Here is a 24,433-nt window from a genome sequence, read left to right as displayed (position 1 = left end):
TTATTGATTGATTGATTATACCCGGAAATATTAAGAAAATTGCAGTACTTCACACACAGAACTTAGCTCGTTCAGTTCCGGTTTCTTTTTTTTTTTTTAAATGCTACTATTGTGTCACTGCCATCCTCCAAGAATTACACATGACCTACAAATAAACTGAACATAGAAGCTAAAATTGGAAATTTAAAACAAACAAAAAAATACATCAATAATTTAATATTTTGTTTATTAATTATTACATTTATTCAGATCCAGTGGAACAATATATTTATATGTTTTAGCCTACCTTTGGCCATACAACATAGTTCCTAATAAACTATATTCTATATCCAGAAAAACAGTTTTAAAAAAGTGATCGTTGGCAATTTTTATAAAAAATTTCAGTAAATCTGCTCTTTAGACTTTTTCATTACAAAAATACGTCTTTCTAGATATTAAATTATGAAATTTTTTATAAATTGTGAAATTCATAACATAACATTTGGCTCAATTAATTTTGATAATATATCGACCACTTTCGTTTGTATTACTAAAGGACTGCTAACAATGACATGTACCTAACTTTGGTCCTCCTCTTTACATCCCTTCCACTCGGAAACTGCTACAGTTTTAGTCGTAACGGTTAAGCTTTCATTCACTGGTTTTCACAAGGTGTGTCCAAAATGCTAAATGAAAATTGCACACGATGAGCAATTTGGATTCCATTCTTACTTGCGACGGAATTTGAGAATAGTGCATGATATCGCAGACAAAATAGCAATCTGTTCAGTAGTCAATAGTTGGTAGAGGAGGAAAAATGTATTTGTAATATTCTCTACAGAAGATACTACGATCCGATTTGCTGTTTCTCTTAATAAGAAAAACATGGACAACAAATTATTGTTAGTATATCATTTACGTATAACTATTTGAAATAAAGAACCGTAAGTTGCTATTTACAACCAAAGAGTAACTTCATGCACGTTTTTTTCTTTACAAAATTAGTGAATCATTCGAAATAGGATGTTGATGTCAAATGTTACGTCAGTTTCTTGAGTTTCAAGAAACATTTATCTTTGGTGCCAAAACACTATTTGAAAATTATAATTGCATATAGCAAATATGTGACCAAGCATTAAAATTACTTTATTATCGGTTACTACATGATTCGTCCATAGTTTTGAGCTTTAGATAATTTTCGCTGAGTATCCAGGATATATCTCGTTAAAATTTTCATATAAACCACCTAAATTTAAACATAATGTTTACTTAGCATGGAAAGCTAACAAGAACTGTTTAGTTAGCTTCAGTATAAAAGAAAATTTAGCTAGATGTAAAAGATCTGCAGTCGAATGTTTAGAGTGTTCAAAAGTAAAGGCAAACTGTCGTTGATAAATCAAACTGAAACTCATCCATGCTATTGCAATAGGACTTTTCATCAAAAAATAGTGTCAGTCATTTTTTTCGAACAGACATTTTGTAAACTAACAGGTTAAGTTAGTATTCATTAGCATAGTTAAGTTAGCATTTTTTTAAATCGATTATTCTGATACCTATACGAAAAGGAACAACGCAGCGTGGTTGTTATGGAATAGGTAAGAGTGATACACGCTCTCGAATCATTTAAAGACAATACATATATTATTTTATAAATTTTCTAAAGCCTTCTTTATAAGCAATAATGTAATAAATATTTCTTTATAAATCTGTCTGTACGAAAAACATGGCGGCTGATGAAAAGTCCTATAGTAAGCTAAGTTTTACGCATAATCTGTAAAATTGTTTTCTAATACAATATTTTGTCATTAGTATCTTCTAATTCAATAGAGGTTTACACTAACTTACTGACAGACTCCGAAGTGAATTGTTTACTAGATTTATAATTCGAGTCAACCAGATACTTTATTAAGATAAGGTATACAGATGATGAGGAGATCATAGCAGAAAATAAAGAACAGCTCAAGAGACTAATTAATATACTTAGAGAAGAGAGCACCAGAATGGGTTGGAAATTAATAACAAAAAAACAAAAAAGTTAGTAATGTTAGTGTCAATGGAATCTATCTGAAAACCGTTCAAAAATATATATGCCTAGGTAGAGAACTAAATTGCCAATTAGACCATTTAAAGGAAATCCAGATAAGAATTATTGAAATGGCCACAGCAGGATTCATGAACGACCATACCAATAAAACTGACAGCAATGAAATATATAGTTTCTGCTTCTGTATGGCTGCGAAACATGGACACTCAAATAACCGACATCAACAAGCTAAACACATTTGACATGCGGCTGTACAGAAGAATGTTGCGAACATGTTGTACTACGAAAATAACTACCGTAGAAGTTGAGGGATGAATAATCGTCCACAACTGTTGAAGATCGTCAGCTAGAAAAACCTCATATCTTGGGCATATGCGCCACAAGGAATTCGAACAACTACAACTAATTATTGAGAGAAACATTTAAGAAAAACGTGTTATAGGAAGAAAGAAGAAATCGTGGCTCAGTAATATAAGAGACTGGACCACAACTGAAGGAAATGCTCTCATACACCAAGCCCACAAGAGACAAGACTTTGCCGTACTCAATAGAGATGGTACAGAGGAGGAGAAGGAGATACTTGATTTCTACGCAACAGTATAAAATCTAAATAGATCTGAAGATTCGAACTTGAATGTGCACGTAATTCAATTCAGTCGATCGATGAGTGCGATTAAAGAGTGGGTCAAGTAACTCCGTAACGCTCAATCAATATATATATATATATACATATATATATATATATATATATATATATATATATATATATATATATATATATATATATATATATATATAAAAAATAAAGTTTTATTTTGGGGTTGCAGTCATTAATAGGGCAGGAAAGTGAAACTCTTTGTTCTTTATCTAGCTTTCGCAAAATTTATTTGTTTCTTCAGGATATGCTAAAATATGGTATCAGTAAATACAATGAAATTAAAATTAAATAGCATTGTATAAAACTAGTATAAAAACTTACAACATGAGGTTAATCCATTTAATTTTCAAATTTACAAAACATTAAAACTTAACTTATTAAAATTATTTAGTTATGTAAGTACAATATTTTAATTTTATTTAATTTTGTACAAATTCATTATGACATTGATTATGTTGATGTTTGATTTATGTCAGAAAGACACTCGTTTCTGTTTATTATATTTTTTGTTGTTGATAACTAGCTCTTGATTGTTATTATGGTTACGTACAAAGTGGCGCCAAATATGAATATTTAAATTTTTTTAAATTATAGTATTTATAGTCAGAAAATCTAATATTAGAAAATTATAGTATTAATTTTCGTAAGACAGAATGTAATTATAGATATTGCTTAGTTTATCAATATCAGTTTTTTTATTAACGCATTGATATTTATTTATGCATACCATTTCTAAGAATTCTCTTTTATTTAATTGGTTTTCACGTCTTAATATATTAGTTTCATTGAAATTAAATGAATGATTTTTATTAATTGCATGATCTATTAATGCACACGTATTTTTATTATTTCTAAGGTCACTTTTATGTGATGTTAGATAGGCAGACTTGCGAAAGCTAGATAAAGAACAAAGAGTTTCACTTTCCTGCCCTATTAATGACTGCAACCCCAAAATAAAACTTTATTTTACATAACGTGTCAGTCAATAATACCTAACTACTTATATATATATATATATATATATATATATATATATATATATATATATATATATATATATATATATATACATATATCAATTAAACTAGTTCCAAAAAATAAATATGAGAAAACAGACAAAACAGTTAGGGACATTTTCTTAGTTACGATGATTCACATTAGTAAGTGGAAGTTTGCAATTTTTATTTGAAGTGTCTTTAATTTTGTACCAATATTATTAATGTTGAAGCATCTCCTGATACGTGTATCCTGAATATAGGAAGATCGATACATTTGCGCACATAAATATTTATGTTCACGTTGCATTCTAACCTACTAACCTGTGTATACACTCACGCTAGAAAATTACCAGCCTGAACCTGTTGAAGTAGTTGCCTGATTTGAGGGAGTCATAGCTCAGCATTAAAACAGCTGAAAAAGTGGTAGGTGAGTTTAAATGTGGTACAGTCGTGTACAGATGAACATGTACGGATGACTATAAAAGAAATAGTTGAAGATATTGCTTTGCCACACCATCTGGTATATAATATACTTACCGTTGAATTTGCAATGAAAAATTATCTGCAAGATAAGTATCACGAATATTAAAAAATGACTCGAAAAGAGATTTATTTGCAGTTGTCCTTTAATGCGGTATACACAAGTAAAAGAAAACTTTCTTGGAAGACTAGTGACAATAAATGAGTCTTGGATACATCACTAGGATATAGAGACCAAAATACAGAGTAAGGAGTGGACAAGTGGATAGAGGTCGATCGTTGCTCAGACATAATTACAACATTACGATATTGCTCTGACACAATTACAATTTTGAATTCGAAATATTCAAAAGCCACAAGAGTAATTTTATTAGATTTCCTGTAAAAGGGAGCCATGGTTACAAGTGCTTATTTTGCCAATGTAACTCCAAAATTACGTGATGAAATGCATACGATTCTGAGTTGAAGTTTATATACACTTAAAGCTCGAAATATGCAAAACAACTACATCTCAAGGCCGTCGGTGCTGAAGTCGCTGTTTAAAATTTAAGTTCGCTTGATCCTAACGGTTGGTAGGCTGAGTTGCTGATGTTCGCAATCTTTAACAGCTATAGAAGAAAAAGGAAGTGGGAAGTTGCATAAAAATCATGTACTCTGTCAGAGATTTACCACTGCAACAGCGGCATCGCTAAAGCAAGCTTCTAATTAGTTAAGTAACCGCCATTTTCTCCAGATTTAGTTCCAAGGGATTTCCGACTGTTTACAAAAGTGAAAGAATACTTGCGTGTTAAAAGATTTTCTTCAAACAATAAAGTCAGAGGTTTGCAGAGGTCGGATAACCTTTCCTCAGAGAAGCAATAGAAATGCTGGAACAGAGATGGAAAAACTGTTAATTGTAGTGGAAACTACGTTGAAAAATAAAAATAAAAGTCGAACAAAATATACGGCATATTTCTATAACGGTTAAAATCTAAACTGCTCTTTATTCGTTTTCATTGTCACTTCCAGATTGAAAATTCTATCAATCCACTAACTTTTCAGTATGTAATTAAACAGTCAAGTTTTAAAATGATATAATAGTCCAATTAAAAGGCTAGCATAGCCCTATTTTAGTAGTACTATTGGAGTAAATCTGTCTAAATATAGATAGCACTAACTAAAACTTTGCAGTAACTACGCCACTGAATGAATGCTGAACGTCCGATAGTTTTGCCGGTTTGAAGAGTCCCAGTGTTGACAAAATTTCTCACTGAAGCTAACAGTAACATTACCGTCCCAGAGTTAACTTATTAGCCCATAGAAGTAGTTGCATTCGTTGCTAATAAATATTGTAACATGAACTATTGGTTATTTCTAAGATAAGGGCAAAATTTCTTAGTCACTGCTACGAGTAAAATCACTGTTTTATGTTGGCACATATGTTGAAAATATTAGTTTCACATGGAATTTGATCAGACAGATAGCTTGTTTTATGTAATTATTTAAAACAATTTTATGTTTTATGTGTTTTTGACAATCAATAAACTTCAATACCGTTCCGTCAACAAATTATTCGTTTTGAATGATTTATAGTTAACCTACATTAATTCAAATTTGAAGTAAGTGTATAAGGAGTCTACATCTCCGTTTAAAATATTATGAACTGTAAGTAAAGCCTCAGTCTGTCTGTTGATTTGTTAAGATGGCGAAAACCAGGTTCACATTTTTATATTATTTTCAGAAGAATAGTTCAAGCAGTAAGTAGACGCTAACAACTCGATACCGAAGAAAGCAATTGCTGGAATGGTTCGGGCATAGTTCAATTTAGTGATTTGAAATGGAGGAAATTAGAATTTGAAGTATGAATTGTTAACAGTTTAAATACCTTCGAGGTAGATAACCAGGTATTTGAAGGAACGGGATCTATTAAACTAAAGAGATAATATACAATTAAGAAATAAATTTATTTTTTAAATAAAAAACTCATGTGTTCACTATTATCCCGAGAAATTTACTTTTTACCTTTGTAACATACATCTAGGATACTCTCTAACTATAAAAACACGATAAACTAGTAAATAGCAACAAATTTGCTTTGGGCATGGACAGAAATATGTAGTAATATACACTTTAGAGCAGAATATATTACATCATTGTATACCAAAAGTGCTTAACAACTACAGATAATTGCATAAACATTAATGTACATGGAAAATAGTATATGAGTAAATTTAAATATACACATGTGTAGAACTGTTAAATGGTTCATTATTACAGTAACAGACTTATATGGATTCAACAATGATGCTTTAAAAATGTATAAAATATTACTCAATTTAGTTTTACCAAGCAGTGACCATCTTTGTCCAGTACATCCTATTATTATCAAGGAGGCTATGAAGACCCAAAACAGGTAATTGACTTTTAATTTATGGACTACAAATGATAGGAACTGTTGGTATTATTTCCAGAGTTGCCATGTGTAATTTTATCACAAAGTTTTGTGTGATGTAAACACAGCATGTCATTACCAATGAGTTGGTGTTACGACGCGCACACGTAGATTTTAAATAATTAACCGGCCAAAAGTGAAACTTCAAGAAATATCCTAGAGACAGATGATGGATTCTCTTAACAAAAACTTACTATTCACCGCGCACATGTGCACGTTCGAATGCGCGCGCGAGTAGCTGTTAATAGCGTTTTGGTCTCTAAGTCTGGTCTTTTGGAATCGAATAATTCAGCTAAGAATAAATATTTCTTGAAATATTTAAAGAATGTTTACTGTTATTTTATACTATTTTTAGAAAATCAAAAGCAAACCGATTTTTAGTGACATTTGTATTTAATTTTTATGTTTTTAAGACATTTAGTTATTTTCTCTCCGTCTCCCAGAGAACACTGTTGATTGTATAGTATAGTACATATATTTACTGCAGATACCCGAAATATAGGGGTGTTCATTATTTAGAAAACTATTAAGAAAACTATAAAGTAGTATAAGAAAAGTACTTAAATCTTTTAATTATAATAAGTGATATATTCGACCGTTACTTAATGGAAATTAATTTTATATAACAATAAAACACTGACAACTTTGTTTTCAAAACTTCCACAAAATTTGTTTGTCTCAAGTTGGTCATTCAGAATGTTCACAAATTCTAATAAAGATAGCTTAAGACCTGTATTTTGGATTTGAAGAGTTTCAAATTCGTCATTGAAACAATGATTATGGTCTAAAAGGTGAAGTGCGTACGTTGAACCTGTTTTTCTATTATTGAAAGACCTTTTATGTTCTGCTATACATTTGTTAAAAATTCTACCAGTTTGACCGATGTAAGTTTTTGGGGATTATAATAAGGTGTTATTTTCTTTATTTTAGCTACATCTGGTGCCTCTGGCATAAAAATAGTGAACCGTAAACATCTTTACGACAAAATGAAGCAACAATATTTGCCTAATCTAGAGTATAACTAAAATATTTATAAAATCGCTTATTGGCCTATTACTTTGACATACCTGATAGTGTAAGCAGTTTAAAGCAAATATTTTAATATTTTAAAACGGCGATGAAAGAGAAGTAACAAAGTTGCTACAGTTGAGGAAAAAATTGAGAAAAAATGTCCTCATTTGAAAAAGGAAAAAATCATCTTCATATTTAGTAACTGGAATTTATTTAATTTACATCGAATACCTCCAGTCCTAGCATAGATAGCATAAACTTTGACAATGAAAAAAAAAAAAAAAAAAAAGATTATGAAATGATAGAGAGCTTTCAAAAATGGTAAGCTTTGCGATACTGGTTCAGATAAATGATGGTGACTGAAGAAAAAAGTTTAACTTTCAATTCAAACAAATATATAAGCAACCTAACAATACAATACATAAATGTAAAAAGGTAATGCCAAGACAATACAGATGATATCGAAGAAGACTTCGATACCGAAACAATACAGGTATTACCACGTGCAGTAAACGTGCTCTTTTGAGCATCTAAGAAAATTATTGAGCAGACAAGGGTCCACGAAAGATGTAGCTACAAAAGAATACTTTTTTATTTCCAAATTTGAAAAAATGTCTCAGCAGACAACCATTGAAGTTAAACGAGAAAGTCATCACCTAAACATATGTCTGTTCACATTCCATTCCAACACGTGTTGAATAGTTTAAAACTAGAACAAAATTGGAGAAACGTTTAGAAAAATATATTGGGCTTATGGGAAATTACGTTGAAAAATAAAAAAAAAATACTCGACATAATTTGTTTTTATACTTTCATCTGAGTTATTCCACTCTCACATACTCCTTTGAGTAGATAATAAGCCACTTGAACGCACTTTGACCTTTGACCTCCACGGCTTCCACACGCACACAACATGTGACATTTTATATAAAACGTGACATTTGACATACGTGAAATGTTCCATAGATGTCACGTTTTATGTCAAATGTTACATATTATGTCACGTTTTATGTCGAATTTCATTGTGCAAATTAATCGGATCATTGTGACATTTTTCAATATTCACAGTTGGCAACACTGTACACGGCAGTGGCATTTCCAACTGACCAAGCATTGAAAACATAACCTTACTTTTCTCTGCCTTTTATTTGAGGGTGTTTTAGGACATTTCCCACTAAGTTTGTGTTGTTTTGTACTATTTTGTTGTTAATGCGTTTGTTTTGTTTAATTCCATCGTGGATATTACGCTTAGGAAGCGTGAAAAAATTATGACGTTAAGTGAACACACTTCTATGTCAAAGAAAAATCGCAAGAACCTGTGGAGTGAGTAGTAAGAAAGATTTTGAAGCGTAAACGATAAACGGGATCAATGGACGTGAAAATGTGAGGAAAATGCGGAAGAAAGAGAAAAACAACACCAGCAGATGAAAGATTTTTACTTCGAAAGAGCAAATTGGACCCAAGAAAAACAAGCCAAAAGCTCCAACAAGATATAGCAGATATCTGGGAACTGTCAGAAGCTCGTAAAATATATGTCAAAATGGGTAAAAGCAGTAATTGCAGCCAAAAGGGGACATATTTCCTACTAAATCATGTTAGATTACCTTTATGGTTTTGTCAAATTATATTGTGCGTTTAAGTTACTTATTATCTACTACTTTGGCTAAATATTTATTTTTCAATTTAAGTCAGACATCGTTTTTACCATTACTTGCTCTGCTGTGCTAAACCTTTGACTATGGATGACAAAGTAGTAAAAATCGAAGCTGCCGTATCCCATGACTTATAATTAGAGAACAACGTATGCTCACATAGTTACTGATCACTCAGTACAAATAATAACTGTGCTCAAAATATCTGTTGAGTTTCTAAATAAAATGAGAGAAAATTAAAGGATCTATAGAAATAATTTTGTTAAAAAGTCATTATCTAGACTTCTAAAAAGAGGACAAACAGAATGGTAAAGATAAAAATGTCAATTTTTAAGAAAAACCTTACCTTCTATATCAAGTCACGGTAAATCAAGTATAATTTACTATAGCAAATATCCCTCTATAACATCCAAATAAGTTTCTTAAAAAATGTTTAACTAAATTTTGACACCGTTTTTGCATCCATATTTATCTAATTTCTTGTAATATTGAACTATTTAACAGTTCTACAGTATTTTTACGTTACAAATTTATTGACGTCATGCTCTTTGATCCAGAAATAATAAAATAAATAAATATACCAGTCATCCAAAGATACAAAATTTTTAGAGAGTTCTAAACCATTTTGTTACTTATTAATGACAGAAAACCTCACGTGTTCATCGTTTTATATAAATGACGGTAGACATTACATTTCGAATATTCCCAACCAATCAATAATTCATGTTCACTACTGGTCATAGGCTTCCCTCAGTGGCACTAAATTTACTCTATTTTGGATTACTTGCAAACAATTTCGTACTACATTTGCCATTTAATTGATAAATCATTGATTTTATGATTTTTAAATAGGCTAAGACAGTTGTCTAAGAACAGTTTTATAATTATGGATTATTGGAAATAAATAAAATGTCCATGTCTTCAAATCGATTCGAGTAAAATATTCGAGTAAATACTTTGACGATCAGTAGAAAAACTGTGTTAAGCTTTTGACAAGTTCATCTGAAGTCAACTTGATCTCAGAACTTCAGAAAGTTTTTTTAATTAAAAAAAATCTAAATTTAAATTTTTAAACTGAAATATAGAGAGCTTTACGAGTTCGAGTCGGGATATAGAGAGATGTAGGGAGAAATACGAGAGTAAGAGGAAAAGTTCTTGGACTAATCAATAGATGACACTGTTGCAAGTTGAATTACCATTTTTTAGATTCACATACTTTTATTTCTAAATGTAACCAGACTAACAGTTTATTTTACCAATGTAAACAAGAACATGTGTAATTTGAAAAAAAAAAATAATAAACGTCCAAACAACTATCATAAAATATTTCTTGTGGGTAGTTTCCCACCATTAGACATTCATCTAAAATTGGAAAACGTGTATACGGAGCCCGTATCTTCTTAAATAACAATAAAAAAAAGGTGATCTGAATCCAAAAAGCCAATGTGGTCGTACATAGAGTGAGCCTTATCTACGGTCAGGACGACTAACTGCAACAATACGGTCCTAGATGATCAATGATTAAAGATGTTTCAGATATTTTAGAAAAAAGTCTATACAAACCACTAGCTTTGAATGAAAAAAAGTGAAGACAGCAATTGGAAAGCTAGTTTTTTGGGTTTCTAGAGATTCTTAAAGGTTGCATTCCATAAAAACTTTTATTTCAAATGAAAATGGCGATAAATTGATGAGAACATTCCAAAATCGTATTTCAGGAACGGAATATGCCATTATCGGAGAAACAATTGCCAAAGCACATTAAATTAAAGCGGGACTAGAATTAATCACTTAAAAAACACTAATTTTTAGAACTATTACACAATTTTTCATGTTGTTCTCTTAACCGGATGTAGTAATTATTAAAACTACATTTTTCTACGCAAATTAAATAAACTATAGTAAACAATTTCACGACCTACTACATTTACTGTGTTAACGAAAGAGCACACTGAGCAGTTCAACCTATTCTATTCAACGCCGATTAATTTATAACGTAAAAACACCGTAGATAAAAGGAATGAAAAACTTGATATAATCAATTCTAATCACAATAAAAGACTTGTGACAAGTATACAAAAAGATATACTTGAAAACATCTACATGCTCTTTAAAGCTCAATAAAAAAATAAAAGTCTCTCTTGGTGACTGGCCGACAACATGTGCCATCCTCTTTTTATACTCAGATATTGAAGTATGGCGCGAATGCAAATGATGAGACCTAAAAAATAAAAAATGAATACATTAGACATGTTAGTACATAATTTTTTGCTATAAATATAAATATTTGTACAGTGTGGAAACACTTATTTAAATGTACCGGGTGGTCCAATAAGCCGATCTCTCGGCTATATATCAGAAACTATTCATGTTATAACTTTAGGAGAAAAAATTCCTTAGTAAAAGTGGCCAAGAGAAATCGCTGGAAATAACTTTCAAGTTTCTGGGTTAACCGCTAGGGGCGTAACCTGTGAAGAAAAATTTGAAAACCAGTTTTTTGTGAAATATGCCCAATTATACCGAGTGTTAAATAAGTAAACTAGAAAGAGGCCTAAATTCCACATAAAGTTGTTCAAGTACTTTTTTTTATTTTTTCAAATAAAGGGTGGGGGAGAGTAGGAAAGTATTTGTGGATAAATACCTATAACTTTGGTTTGGATCAACCGATTTTAACGAAATTAGTGTCATTAGAAAGAGTGTAGACGATTTAATTTACATCTACTATAAAACAATTGCATTTAGTTTTAATTGTCATGGGTAGAGGGTACTTTCGAATAGAAAAAATTAAAATTTGTTTTTCTTCAAAATGTTTAATGGAAACACCTATTTATTGTAAATTATAATGGAACTGGATTAAATTCGTAACAAAACGGCGCAAACCGCATGTTGATAGCTTTTGTCGAACTCGAGATATGAATAAAAACGCATAAACATAAGTAAGTATAGTATTGACTCACCCTTTATTATAACTTAAAATTAAATATGTGAAAGATCATACAAATATCTCGATCATTAAAACTTAATGTCCAATTAAAAGTTCAAATTGTTTTCCACCGTTGTCCATACAAAGATGTAATCTTTCGGGCGTAGACATAACAGCTGCTTCAATCTCAGCTGTTGATATACTATTTATTGTGTTTATAATGTGCTGTTTCATGTCGTCTCGCGTGGTTAGTTGAGTTTGGTACACTAAGTCCTTCAAGCTTCCCCACAGATAAAAGTCCAGACATGTTAAGTCTGGAGATCTAGCTGGCCGTGAAAATATACTTCCCCTTCCGATCCATTTATTTGGATAACTTGCATACAAATAATCTCGAACTCGTCTGGAAAAGTGCGCAGGACGCCCGTCATGTTGTAATATCATATCTCTTCTTGCTTGTAAGGAAATATCTTCCAATAAAACAGGCAACTGATTTTCCAGAAAATCCAAATATGTTTCGCCATTTAAAGTTCCATCAAAGAAATATGGACCTACGATCTTTCCATCAACTATACCACACCAAACATTAAGACTCCATCTACCTTGAACTCCTGCACCTCATGTATCCAGTGCGGATTTTCTTCAGCCCAATAATGTATATTATGCAGATTAACACCACCCGCACTATTAAACGTAGCCTCGTCTGTCCACAAAATCTTTGATATGATATGCGGTTGTTCTTCTAGCAGACCTAACATCCAATTGCAGTAATCTAGCCTTACATCAAAATCTCTCTCATGTAAAGGTTGGTGGAGAACTACATGATAAGGATGCAGTCTAAAAAACAGAACAACAAATATTGGTGAAAAAGAAACCACTATATTTACTAATACTCAAAAAATCTTGAAAAATCCCACAAATTGTTTCATAAGATAAATCGTGCATAAGTATTTTTAATAAACGGATAAAAGGATAAAAGCGCCGTGTTACCGTTTTTATCGGAATATTAAAATAATAGTTGAATCTAAAGGTTAAAGGAAATTCCAAGTTTCTGACCTAAACGTTCACTTTATAATATGAAATACCAACCTGTGATGTTTTAAAATCCTTAGAACAGTAGTTTTGGGTATGTTGAATTCTATTGAGATTTGCCGACTACTTATATGTGGATTCTGTTGAATTAAAGCAAGAACATTGATTTAATTATCTTCGGTCATACCTCTACTACGTCGTTTAAAACAAGGACGATGAAAACTACCAGTTGCTCGTAATATTCTTGCTTTTCTTTCAAATACTTCTTTGCCATAATGTCTCCTGTCAGGATATCTTACAGGATATATACGTCAGGCAATAGCGGCATTTTGGTGACATTCGAAATAAACTTCAATCATATATCAAAGAAAGAAAAATTAAATAAGTGGCTCTAATTATGTAAATAAGACCAATTGTGTCGCAAATTCCTCGGCAGAATGCAATAGGATCTGCTTACCCATATTAAAAGAGAAAGTTAATAAAAGGAAAATACCTCTATTAATAAGCCAGTAATATATCGAGGATTTATCATTTATGTTTTTTAAATAACACACATATAAAATCAGAGTTTGGTGTTTATTGAGGGTAAACTAAATATTAGACCAAATACTTACCATGTCTGGATAGTATTATGAGGTTTTTTCCTGGTCTTCTCATGATTTACTATGGAATCACTAACAGGAGAATTTTACTGTCATCATGACATGCGGTTGTCTGGAAAAGTGCGCAGGACACCCGTCATGTTGGAATATCATATCTCTTCTTGTTTGTAAGGAAATATCTTGAAATGAAACAGGCAACTGATTTTCCAGAAAATCCAAATATGTTTCGCCATTTAAAGTTCTATCAAAGAAATATGGACCTACGATGTTTTCATCAACTATACCACACCAAACATTAAGACTCCATCTACCTTGAACCACCTCATGTATCCAGTGCGAATTTTCTTCAGCCCAATAATGCATATTATGCAGATTAACACCACCCGTACTATTAAACGTAGCCTCGTCTGTCCACAAAATCTTTGATATGATATGCGGTTGTTCTTCTAGAAGACCTAATATCTAATTGCAGTAATCCAGCCTTGCATCAAAATCTCTCTCATGTAAAGCTTATTGGAGAACTACATGATAAGGATGCAGTCTAAAAAACAAAACAACAAATATTGTTGTTCTGTTTTTTAGACTTATTTTTTAATTTAATTTATAATACAGGGTGAGTCAATACTATACTTACTTATGTTTATGCGTTTTTATTCATATCTCGAATTCCACAAAAGCTATTAACATGCTGTTTGCGCCATTTTGTTACAAATTTAATCCAGTTCCATTATAATTTACAATAAATAGGTGTTTCCATTAAACATTTTGAAGAAAAACAAATTTTAATTTTTTCTATTCGAAAATACCCTCTACCTATGACAAATAAAACTAAATGCAATTATTTTATAGTAGATGTAAATTAATTCATCCACACTCTTTCTAATGACACTAATTTCGTTAAAATCGGTTGATCCAAACCAAAGTTATAGGTTTTTATCCACAAATACTTTTCCACTCTCCCCCACCATTTATTTGAAAAAATAAAAAAAAAAGTACTTGAACACCTTTGTGCAGAATTTAGGCCTATTTCTGGATCTTATTGGACCACCCGGTAGTGTGATTCACGCGAGTCTAGGATAGTCCATCGTCTTTATTTTTGATTAAACACCCTGTATAGTTTTGTTTTTAAAAGCAACTTAACTACCTGATCTCAACGAACTACCGAAAAATGTGGTGAGCTTGGTCTACCGGGGTGACATTAATCATTTGTCATTGTATCTATATGTAGATACAACCGGCAACAATGTAAAACTGTTTCTGCGCGTGGCGATACTCATTTCTTGGATATCGGCGATGATCAGTTCTCGTTGTTGTTACTTTGCAGTTGACATTGGAAAGAAGTTCTGTTGTTTGAAATTAACCATAACACTGGGGAACACATTTTTTGTTGAGTTAGATCTGCCACTTGTTTTCCACTAATTTTTGTCGTCTGAATCTGAGAATAACCTCAGATTTGGTCTACCACGTCAACTTTTTAAACTACAGGATATCCTCAAAAATTATGCATATAAAGAAACATAAAATAAAAATGTAACAAATCTACAGTTTACAAAACATTTAATGTAAGTTAAATCGAGTTCATACAAATAAAATTGTTGAATTAATGAACAGTACTTACAGACTTAAGACAAAAATTTTCGTTTATAGCTATAGTTTATGCTCCAACAATAGTCAGCCATCATATGTAGGTCCCATCTACCTTGATACCATGCTTCCATGACCTTCAAATCTTGATGGAAACGCTCACCCTGCTCATCCCTCACCGCATCAAGATTGTCCGGGAATTAGCAAGGTGGCTATGTAAAAAATGCACTTTAATGCTCGTGTTGCAACCTAGCTTTTGGAAGCTCTCCAAGAGTTGTTGCTATACAATGTCGGCGTAATTCAATGCTATATTTCCAAGAAGTTTTTAACAATGTTTTTGAATGCCAACCACACATTCTTTTAATTTTCTGACAATGTTACCACGAAATGTTCATCTGCAAGAAGTTGCCGAATCTGTGGACCATCAAAAACTCCGGCCTTTATCTTTTCAAATGACAGGCTAAGTAATTTCGACACGAGATACTTAACACAGTCTCCTTCACTTGGAAAAGCTTTAACAAATTGCTTCATGAGACCCAATTTTATACGAAGAGGTGGAAATATAATATTCTTTCTGTCGACCAGTGGCTGATGTAAAATGTTTGAATTACCAGGTCTTAAGTCCGGTCTTGGCAGCCAATTCGACTGCACCCAATGTTGCGCACGAGCTCTGCTGTCCCACATACACAAAAAGCAGGGATACTTTGTGTATCCACATTGTTGATCAAGTAGGAAGCAGACCATTTTAAGGTCAACACAAATGATCCATTGGTGCATGTGATATTGCAACAGATCAATGACTTTCTTTATGTCGTCATATTATTCACGCAAACAAACTGAATGGCCAATTGGAACTGAATCAAATAAATTTCCATTGTAGAGGAGAACACACTTCAAGCTCGGCTTTGAGCTATCTATAAACAGTCGCCACTCAGTTGCGTTATAGTTTGAAATTCCCAATTCTTCCATTAAACCACTTTCATTATGACAAAACACAAATCCACCATCAGTTTGAAAGTATTGCAGAAATGCCCTTTCTCGTGTTCGAAAATAGGATACCTTGGCTCCCTTTTCAAGCAAGTGTTTCTCATTGAGTCGTGATGCTAAGAGCTCTGAAGCTTTTTTTGGATAGTTCCAAATCTCGTACCAAATCATTTAGCTCTTGCTGCTCGAATCCCTTATGTACGGAGTCATCTTCAATTTCGAAATCTTCATCGTTGGAGTCGCTTTCATCTGCACCATATCCGTATTCCTCTTCTTCTTTCAAATGTACTGATGTTTGTCCTTTGACTGGGAATGGTAAAACTGCCACATATTATAACAAAACGAATTGGAGCTGTTTTCGCATTTACGACGTGTAGGAGCAGAGGTAGCCATAAGAAAACGTTTCAGTTCAAACACACTAAGTAGTTCTATACACTTCAATAACGAAATATTGCAATACTGCAATCTAACCCCACGTTACGTACGTTCCAGAAATTAATTTATAATTTTTGTTACAGATTTCTTCTTCTTCTTTTTATGTAGATATGACTCTGTCTGTTTTTCAATGTGCCTCCAGTAGGTTGTAGTTCCATCATTTTTGTGGTCTTCCTATCAGGGAACCGTCTCTTGCCGTCTTTACTACTCCATTTGTTGTTATTCGGCTTATTTGATCGTTCCATTCTACTCTTCTATTTCTTACCCAGTTCTTGATGTTCTTAACCTATATCTACGTCGTATATCTGTACTTCTAGCTCTGATATAGTGTCTTACCACCAGATTTTTTAAGTGTTTTCATTTCTGCTGTTTCTAACATCCTTTTTGTCCTCTCTGTGCCAGGGCGTCTCTCTGCTGCATATGTCATTATTATTTGTCAGATGACTGTTTTGTAAATTCTGTCGTTCATTTCTTTTCCGATATTTTTATTTCTCCATATTGTTTCATTCAGGCAACATGCGGCTCTGTTTGCTCTATTAACTCGATCTTCCTCTACTGTTTCGAGCCTTTCGTAGCTAGATAATGTGATGCCTAGATATTTAAACTTCATCACTTGTTCTATTATCTGACCTTCCAGCTCAAATTTACATCTTACTAAATTTACTGTTATAACCATGCATTTTGTCTTTTTTGGCGGTTATATTAAATTGGTGAAGCATACGTTGTAAATCATCTTCACTTTGAGAGAGTAGTATTGCGTCGTCTGCATAGCAGATTATTTTAAGTTGTTTTTCTCCCATTTGGTATCCTTTTTTAGTTCTTACTTTTTGATTATTTCATCCATAATCAGGTTGAATAAAAAAGGACTCAGGGAATCCCCCTGTCTTATTCCATGTCAGTTAGTTCTTCTTCTACTTTTACTTTTATCATGTTGCTTTGGTAGATATTTTCGATCGTTTTGATTATTCCTAAAGGTATCTCTCTTGCGCTCAATAAGTGGATCCTTAATTTGACCCGGTCAAATGCTTTCTTAAGGTCCACGAAACATAGATATGCCGGTTTGTTGTATTCTAATGATTTCTCTTGCACTTGCTAGTGTTATAATTTCATTCGGTTTATTTGTTATCAGTTTGTTTGTTAATTTTAGTATTGTGTTTAATAAATTAATTTATCTGTAATCTGGGTCCGATTTGTCTACCTTTTTGAAGAGAGCTATTAGGATGCTTGATCTCTATTCTTGTTTTGTTCTATTATTTTTTGGATTAGTTTTAATAGTTGTTTGGTCAGATCTGGTCCGGGAGTTCGTTCGGTATTCTGCCCCTTCCTGGTGATTTTCTGTTTTATAATTTTCTTAATGCTTATTTTACCTCTTCCTCCTCCATATTAATTTTTTCGTTTGCCGTCACCTCTGGTGTTGGTGTGGATGTAATCAATTTGATTTCTAGATCTATCTCCAGGAATTTTTTAAGTATAAAGTCAATGTACATGAGTATTCATAATAGAATAGTTATTTATGATATCAAACCCAATTAATCAATGTCTCCTCTTTCGTTTCTCTGACATGTGCCGAACTTTCCCAGTACATTCTTTAGGTTGTTAGTCTGTGTAGTGTTAACGACTGTTTATTTGAAATGTTGGCAATTTTTGTTTCCTATTTTTCGCAGAATTCCTCGAATTTTATGTCATCTGCTGTGATGGTTGGCGCACAAACCTGCACGATATTGGGTTTTTGTGGTTTACCTTCCCGTTAAAGGAAAACTATCCTATCGCCCACAGCTTTGAATTCGATGACAGATTTTTGTAATCTTGATTGAGACCAGAATGGCAACACCTATATAGTTTTGGGTCTCACCGCAAGAGAACTAAATATGCTATTGCCCTATTGCATGCCAGTATCACAACGATTCCGTTGAAATAGCTCCGCTTATAAAAATCCAATGATAAGCAGACCCAGGATGATTTACTATGCGCCTTATCTTGGTACTGCCGATCGCTGCTACTCCTCGTTAGGAATATTTAACGACTTTCCGGTCGAGGTGTGGGAAGGGAAGGATGTATGGGGATTAGATGGAGTACTGGATTGGAACCTGTTTTCTCCTAGGAGGGAAGCTTAGGAGAGAAACAGTAGCTGGCGTGGGGGCAGGGTTGCCAAGCTATGAAGTAGTCTTTATTGGGGACTGTAAAATAAGTTTTCAGCTGTTCATGAAAAAAAAATGTTCACAAAATCCAATGTCTGTAATGTCTATATTTAGCTAATTTTAAAAAATACCATTATTTAAGCGTGATAAATTATTAATTTCAAAATTTCGCCTGTATTATTCATAATACATTCTACATGATATACTTCGTTGAGATCAGTTCGTTAAGAAGCTTTTAAAAACAAAAATATACATCGTGTTTCATTAAAAATAAAATATATGGACTTTGCTAATGAAGTCATTTCTTTGCAATAATCATCTCAGTTTAGAACTAAGACAAAGAATGGTTAAGTGCTATGTTTCGTCCGTACTTTTGTATAGTGCAGAAGTGTGGACGCTAAAAGTATCGATCATGAACAAAATTGAAGCATTGGAAACGTGGGTTGATACACGAATGCTGAAGTTACCATGGACAGCAAGGAAAACTAATGAAGAAGTACTAAGGAGCGTCAACAAAGATAGAGAACTGCTAAACATCGAAAAATGTCTTATCTGGGACATATAGTAAAGGGAAGTCGATATAAAATATTACAACTAATCCTTAAAGGCAAAATAGAGAGCCGTAGAGTTGTAGAAAAAAAAGTTTCTTGGTTAAAAACATTCTTGAATGGACTCAGATAATATCAAATACAGGACAATTATTCCATATTGCAGCAGATCGAGAAGCCTTCGCAATGGTGATCGCCAACGTCGAATAATTCTAATATGGCGCGCGAAGAAGAAGAAGAAGGACTTTGCTAGACTTTCGTGAATCACCTTTTACAATTAATTTATGTTTAAAAAGCGCACATTTTGAATTTAAAAGTTGACTGGTCCCACCGTTTTTTATAATTTTCGAAAATAAAGACACAAACAAGTTTATTCTGTTTATAGTGGTTTCCACCCTGTATATTATTTTCAACCCCTAATGTAATTTCAAGAGACGCGTTGATTAATGCGGCGTCGTCTGCATAACATAATATTTGGATTTCTTTGTTCCCCATTCTGTAACCATGACTTTTACGTACTACTTGTATTATTTCGTCCATTATTATATTAAAGAGAAGTGGGCTTATCGAGTCACCCTGTCTGACTTTGCTTTGTACTGGTATACACTGTGTTAATTTTCCATTTATCTTTGCCTGTATTCGATTATGAAAGTAGATGTTTTCGATGGTTTGTATAATATTGATTGGTATGTGTCTTTTATACAGTAGGTGTAAGACGTCTTGGATGCGATCGAAAGCCTTTGTCAGGTCTATAAAACATAGATATGCTGGTTTATTGTACTCGATGGCCTTTTCTGTGATTTGTCTTAATACAAATACAGCGTCTACAAAGGATCTTCCGGATGCGAATCCTTGTTGTTCATCTGATAAAGTTGTTAGTTTATTGATTTTGTTGGTTAAGACTTTTGTGATAAGTTAAAGTGCGGTGTTCATTAGATTTATACCTCTATAATTGTTGGGGTCTTCTTTATCTCCTTTCTTGAACATTCTTATCATTATGCTATTCATCTGAATATCAATAAACTATCAATACTCAAAATCATTTTTCTAGTATCTTATACAAAATATGTCCAAAGTTTTACGTAGATTATAAAAACACAGTAATATACAGGGTGTTCCCTATCCTATTTAATCCCATCTCTTGAGTAGAAGGCTGTTTGTCGAACGACTGTGAGAAACCGTCGTGAAGAACGGTACCTGACGGTACCACTGTGTAGTTGCGGAATAGAAAGAAGCTCAAATCAAAATGGCAAATTATTTTTATGCTGTTTTTTGTTTCGATTAGTGCATATGTATGTTGTTTTAACTTTTTGGTGTATTACTAGGTCCTTTATTACTAAATATTTTCCACCAATAAAGATGAACTAAAAATAAAAATTCAAGTATTCTGAATCAATCATAGCAACGAAAACATTGGTACTTACCAAAAGTCATGATCAGCCACCACAACCAACTGTTGTCTTTTGAAGCCAACTCGGTTGAATGTTGGACGATGAAAGTCCACTTCGCCAAGGACAGTCCAAAGCCCGACAGAGCTCCATACCTCGATGCGATCGTGTGGCAGAAACACATTAACAATAAGAATCCTATCCAGTTAAAAATAAAGGCAACTGTAAAGAAACAAAAATAAAGTTTTTAGTACGCTGTTTATATAAATTATCTTACAAATAGAGTGATGGAAGCTAATAGAAACGTCAAATCACAAGCCGTCAGGATTTTATGTATTTTGTCGATAGATCCAGATATTGATTCTAAACAAAGATGGTTAACTAATGTGTTACTTTCCAAACAGTTCATTTTAAACTTTATTTTAAACTCGTGACTATAAATAATGTTTACACTTTTTCATTTACAATTTACTTTACAACAGAAACATTAAATAGTTTTTGTTTTTGAGAATTAAGATAACCTTATTACCACATTCACATATTCACATGATTAATGGGTTGAATATAAAAGTAACAGTAGCTTAAGGCTGTATAATACAATATATAAATTCTGATTTCATTTTTTACAAAAACTTATAAATCTTTTATAAACCATTCATGGATTTGTAGTTGCAATTATTAGGAAATATATTACAATGATTAAGCAGGTTTTTGGATGTGTTTATTGTAGATAGCTGCATACAAAATTAAATTTTATAAAATATTCCTCTAATTTTACAAAAATTACAATTACAGCTGAAAAATTGGTGCCCAAAAAGTTACTTATCCTATTAGGTATGTTAAATGCGATACGAAAATTGGCAAAACGAGGGCATACAATTAAAAAATGGTTAACGGTAACTTGTACATTATATGTTTCACATATCACTTGTGGATGGTGGATCACTTTAGACAGTAAATAGAAATGAGTAAGTCTTGTGTCATCAATTTGTAATCGAGTTATCAGCAACTATTCTGTTCTGCTCATAGATAAGGGGTCCCAAGCTGTAACGTCATTTTGAATTTGTTTCAGTAATCTTTGATACGTCTGCATGAATTCGAATTTTATAGAGAGGACCTTTGGAATATATCCCTTTAACCTTTGCGGCTTAGTGGCTCCACGGTGGAACCACCTTTAAACAATTTTTTTCCTACTGCCCGAGTAATCGTATGCTGGGACCACCAGACGGAATGCGATGTATACGTCGTGTATTTCACTTCTGGAATTACAAAATTCCAGGAGAAATTATGCATAGTGTACATAATACATTTGGCGCGTTCACAAGTGAATGACAATGAGGTCATTTATTGTTGTAAATAAACAAGCATTCTTCTACCGTTAAAATGTATGTATTATGTTAATTTGTTGATAAATAGACGTATTTATGTATTACCGTATTGAGTCTTTATGATCTAAGTAGATAACTAAGTGAATTTTGATATTTTAATTGGTGGTTCCAATAGGTGTCACTAGACCGATCAGTAACTAATAGGTATGTTTTGTTACAGAATTCCAAAATGAAAAGACTTCTTGATTTGAGTAAAATAACAAGTAATAACGCTTACGCTTTACTAACAGATATCCCATCAAATGAATCTGACGTATCCGATTTTAATGAGAACGAGGATGAAGATATCGACATGACTTTGTAGTCAGCTGTTTTAGATGAACAAAACGATATTTCAGACAATGAAGACGATAGGTATCAGTTGTTATTCTTGATGAGTCAAAATGGACCACCGCCCAAATAATGCCCTTCAACTCCGTCCTTTCTCAGAAAACGTTGAATCAAATGTTACTGATACTTTAGTGACTCCCCTTGATTTCTTCCTTCAATTGTTTAGTGAGAACCTGATGAATACACTTGTTTCCCAAACTAATTTATATGTAGTCCTAGAAAATAACAAAAACAACACTCCCACAACAGTTGAAGAAATGAAGTATTTTTTGGGAATAAACGTTTTGATGGGTGTGAAAAAGTTGCCCAGTTATAGAGATTTCTGGTCTGTAAATTTTGTTATCAGGGATCAATTTATTTTTACATGTATGTCGCGTGACAGATTTGGATGGTTGCTTACTCATCTTCATATAAATGACAATTTATTACAACCTAAGAAAGGTACCGACAATTATGATAAACTCTACAGAGTGCGGCCATTGCTAGAGGAACTTTTAACTAATTATAAAAGCTCATTTTGTCTCAGCAGAATCGATGATACAATCAATAGACGAATCGATGATAGGGTTCAAGGAACGAAGTAGATTACGCCAATATATGCCGATGAAGCCCGTAAAAAGGGGATATAAGGTATGGATACGTGCAGATCAGTCAGGATATGTTTTACAATTCCAAATATACACCAGAAGAGTAAAAGATGTAAGGGAGCAAAACCTCGGAACAAGAGTAATAAAGGATCTTACAAGAGATTTAGTTGGAAAAAATTATTTCGATAACTATTTTAATTCTGTTGCATTACAACGCAACTTGATAAAAGACAAAATCTAGGCATGTGGAACAACTCGAAAAGATAGAAAACGTTTTCCAAATGAACTTTAAACAAATTAAAAAATGAAAAGGGGTGACTCAAACTGGAGAATGAGTGAAGACGGCGTGCTAGCTTTGCAATGGATGGTACCCATTCATTTTCTAAGCAATTTTCACAAATCTGAAGAAAATGTCACTGTCAAGAGGAAAGAAAGGGATGGACATCAGTAGAAATTAATTGCAAACAATTAGTATAAGATTACAACAAATATATGGGCTTCGTAGATAACTGTGATATGTTAGTATCTTCCTACGATTTGGAACGAAAATCCAAAAAGTGGTGGCATAGAATTTTTTCCCATTTTGTTGACCTAACATTACTTAACTCATATATAATTTTCAAACAATCAACAGCTGGTACGAAAATGTCATTGAAAGAATTTAAAATTGCTGTGGCCACCGGTTTGATTGGAGCAGACCCCCAAATGCCAAAATTTAGAAGAAGATCCATGAACGAACCAAGCACCAGTAACAGGTTCATAAAACAAGTTCCTCTAGAAATAAGAACTGACAAAGCAGTCCATATGCCTCAGCATGTAGCCAAAGTACGTTGTACATGCTGCAGTTCCAAGGCAACTCCTCATCGTACAAGATGGAACTGAACTACATGTAAAGTAGGTTTATGTCTATCTGAAAAAAATTGTTTTATTCCATTTCACGCTAAATAATTTTTTCGTTTGTGGCCTAGTGGTTTCACTTGGTACCACCTTTTTTCTAATAATTATAAAAATAGAATATAAAAAACCTTCGATTTGTCTATCTGCTGACCTAATATGTCCTAAAACCAAATTATTTACCATTTAATAAAAACAAAAAAAAAAGGCCGTCCACAAAGGGTTAAGGGGTTGAAGGGCGCTTAGTGAGTCACTTAAGATAACTTAATCAGGAATGTCTTTAGAATTGATATGCAGGATAATTTTGGGCACTGAATAGAGCTCAGTGTAGAAAAATAATGAAATAGGTCGGG

At 32.7% G+C, this 24,433-nt stretch overlaps 1 protein-coding gene across 1 annotated transcript in view; it reads right to left on the bottom strand.

Annotated features, from left to right (window-relative positions):
- Positions 1 to 209: 209 nt before the first annotated feature.
- The window catches only part of Ndfip (Nedd4 family interacting protein), a 63,137-nt gene continuing 38,913 nt past the window's right edge, over positions 210 to 24,433 (bottom strand). Inside the window, exons 4-5 of the mRNA XM_072543200.1 lie at positions 20,918 to 21,103; positions 210 to 11,471 (exon numbers count right to left, since the gene is read on the bottom strand). Of these exons, the coding sequence (XP_072399301.1) occupies positions 11,368 to 11,471; positions 20,918 to 21,103 (290 nt within the window). The 3' untranslated portion in view covers positions 210 to 11,367. The remainder of the gene's footprint in view (positions 11,472 to 20,917; positions 21,104 to 24,433) is intronic.

The sequence above is a fragment of the Diabrotica undecimpunctata genome, chromosome 9 (assembly GCF_040954645.1).
Source record: "Diabrotica undecimpunctata isolate CICGRU chromosome 9, icDiaUnde3, whole genome shotgun sequence".
Classification (NCBI taxonomy): domain Eukaryota; kingdom Metazoa; phylum Arthropoda; class Insecta; order Coleoptera; family Chrysomelidae; genus Diabrotica; species Diabrotica undecimpunctata.
Note: the sequence above shows the minus strand (reverse complement) of the source record. Positions and strands in the feature narration are given on the sequence as shown.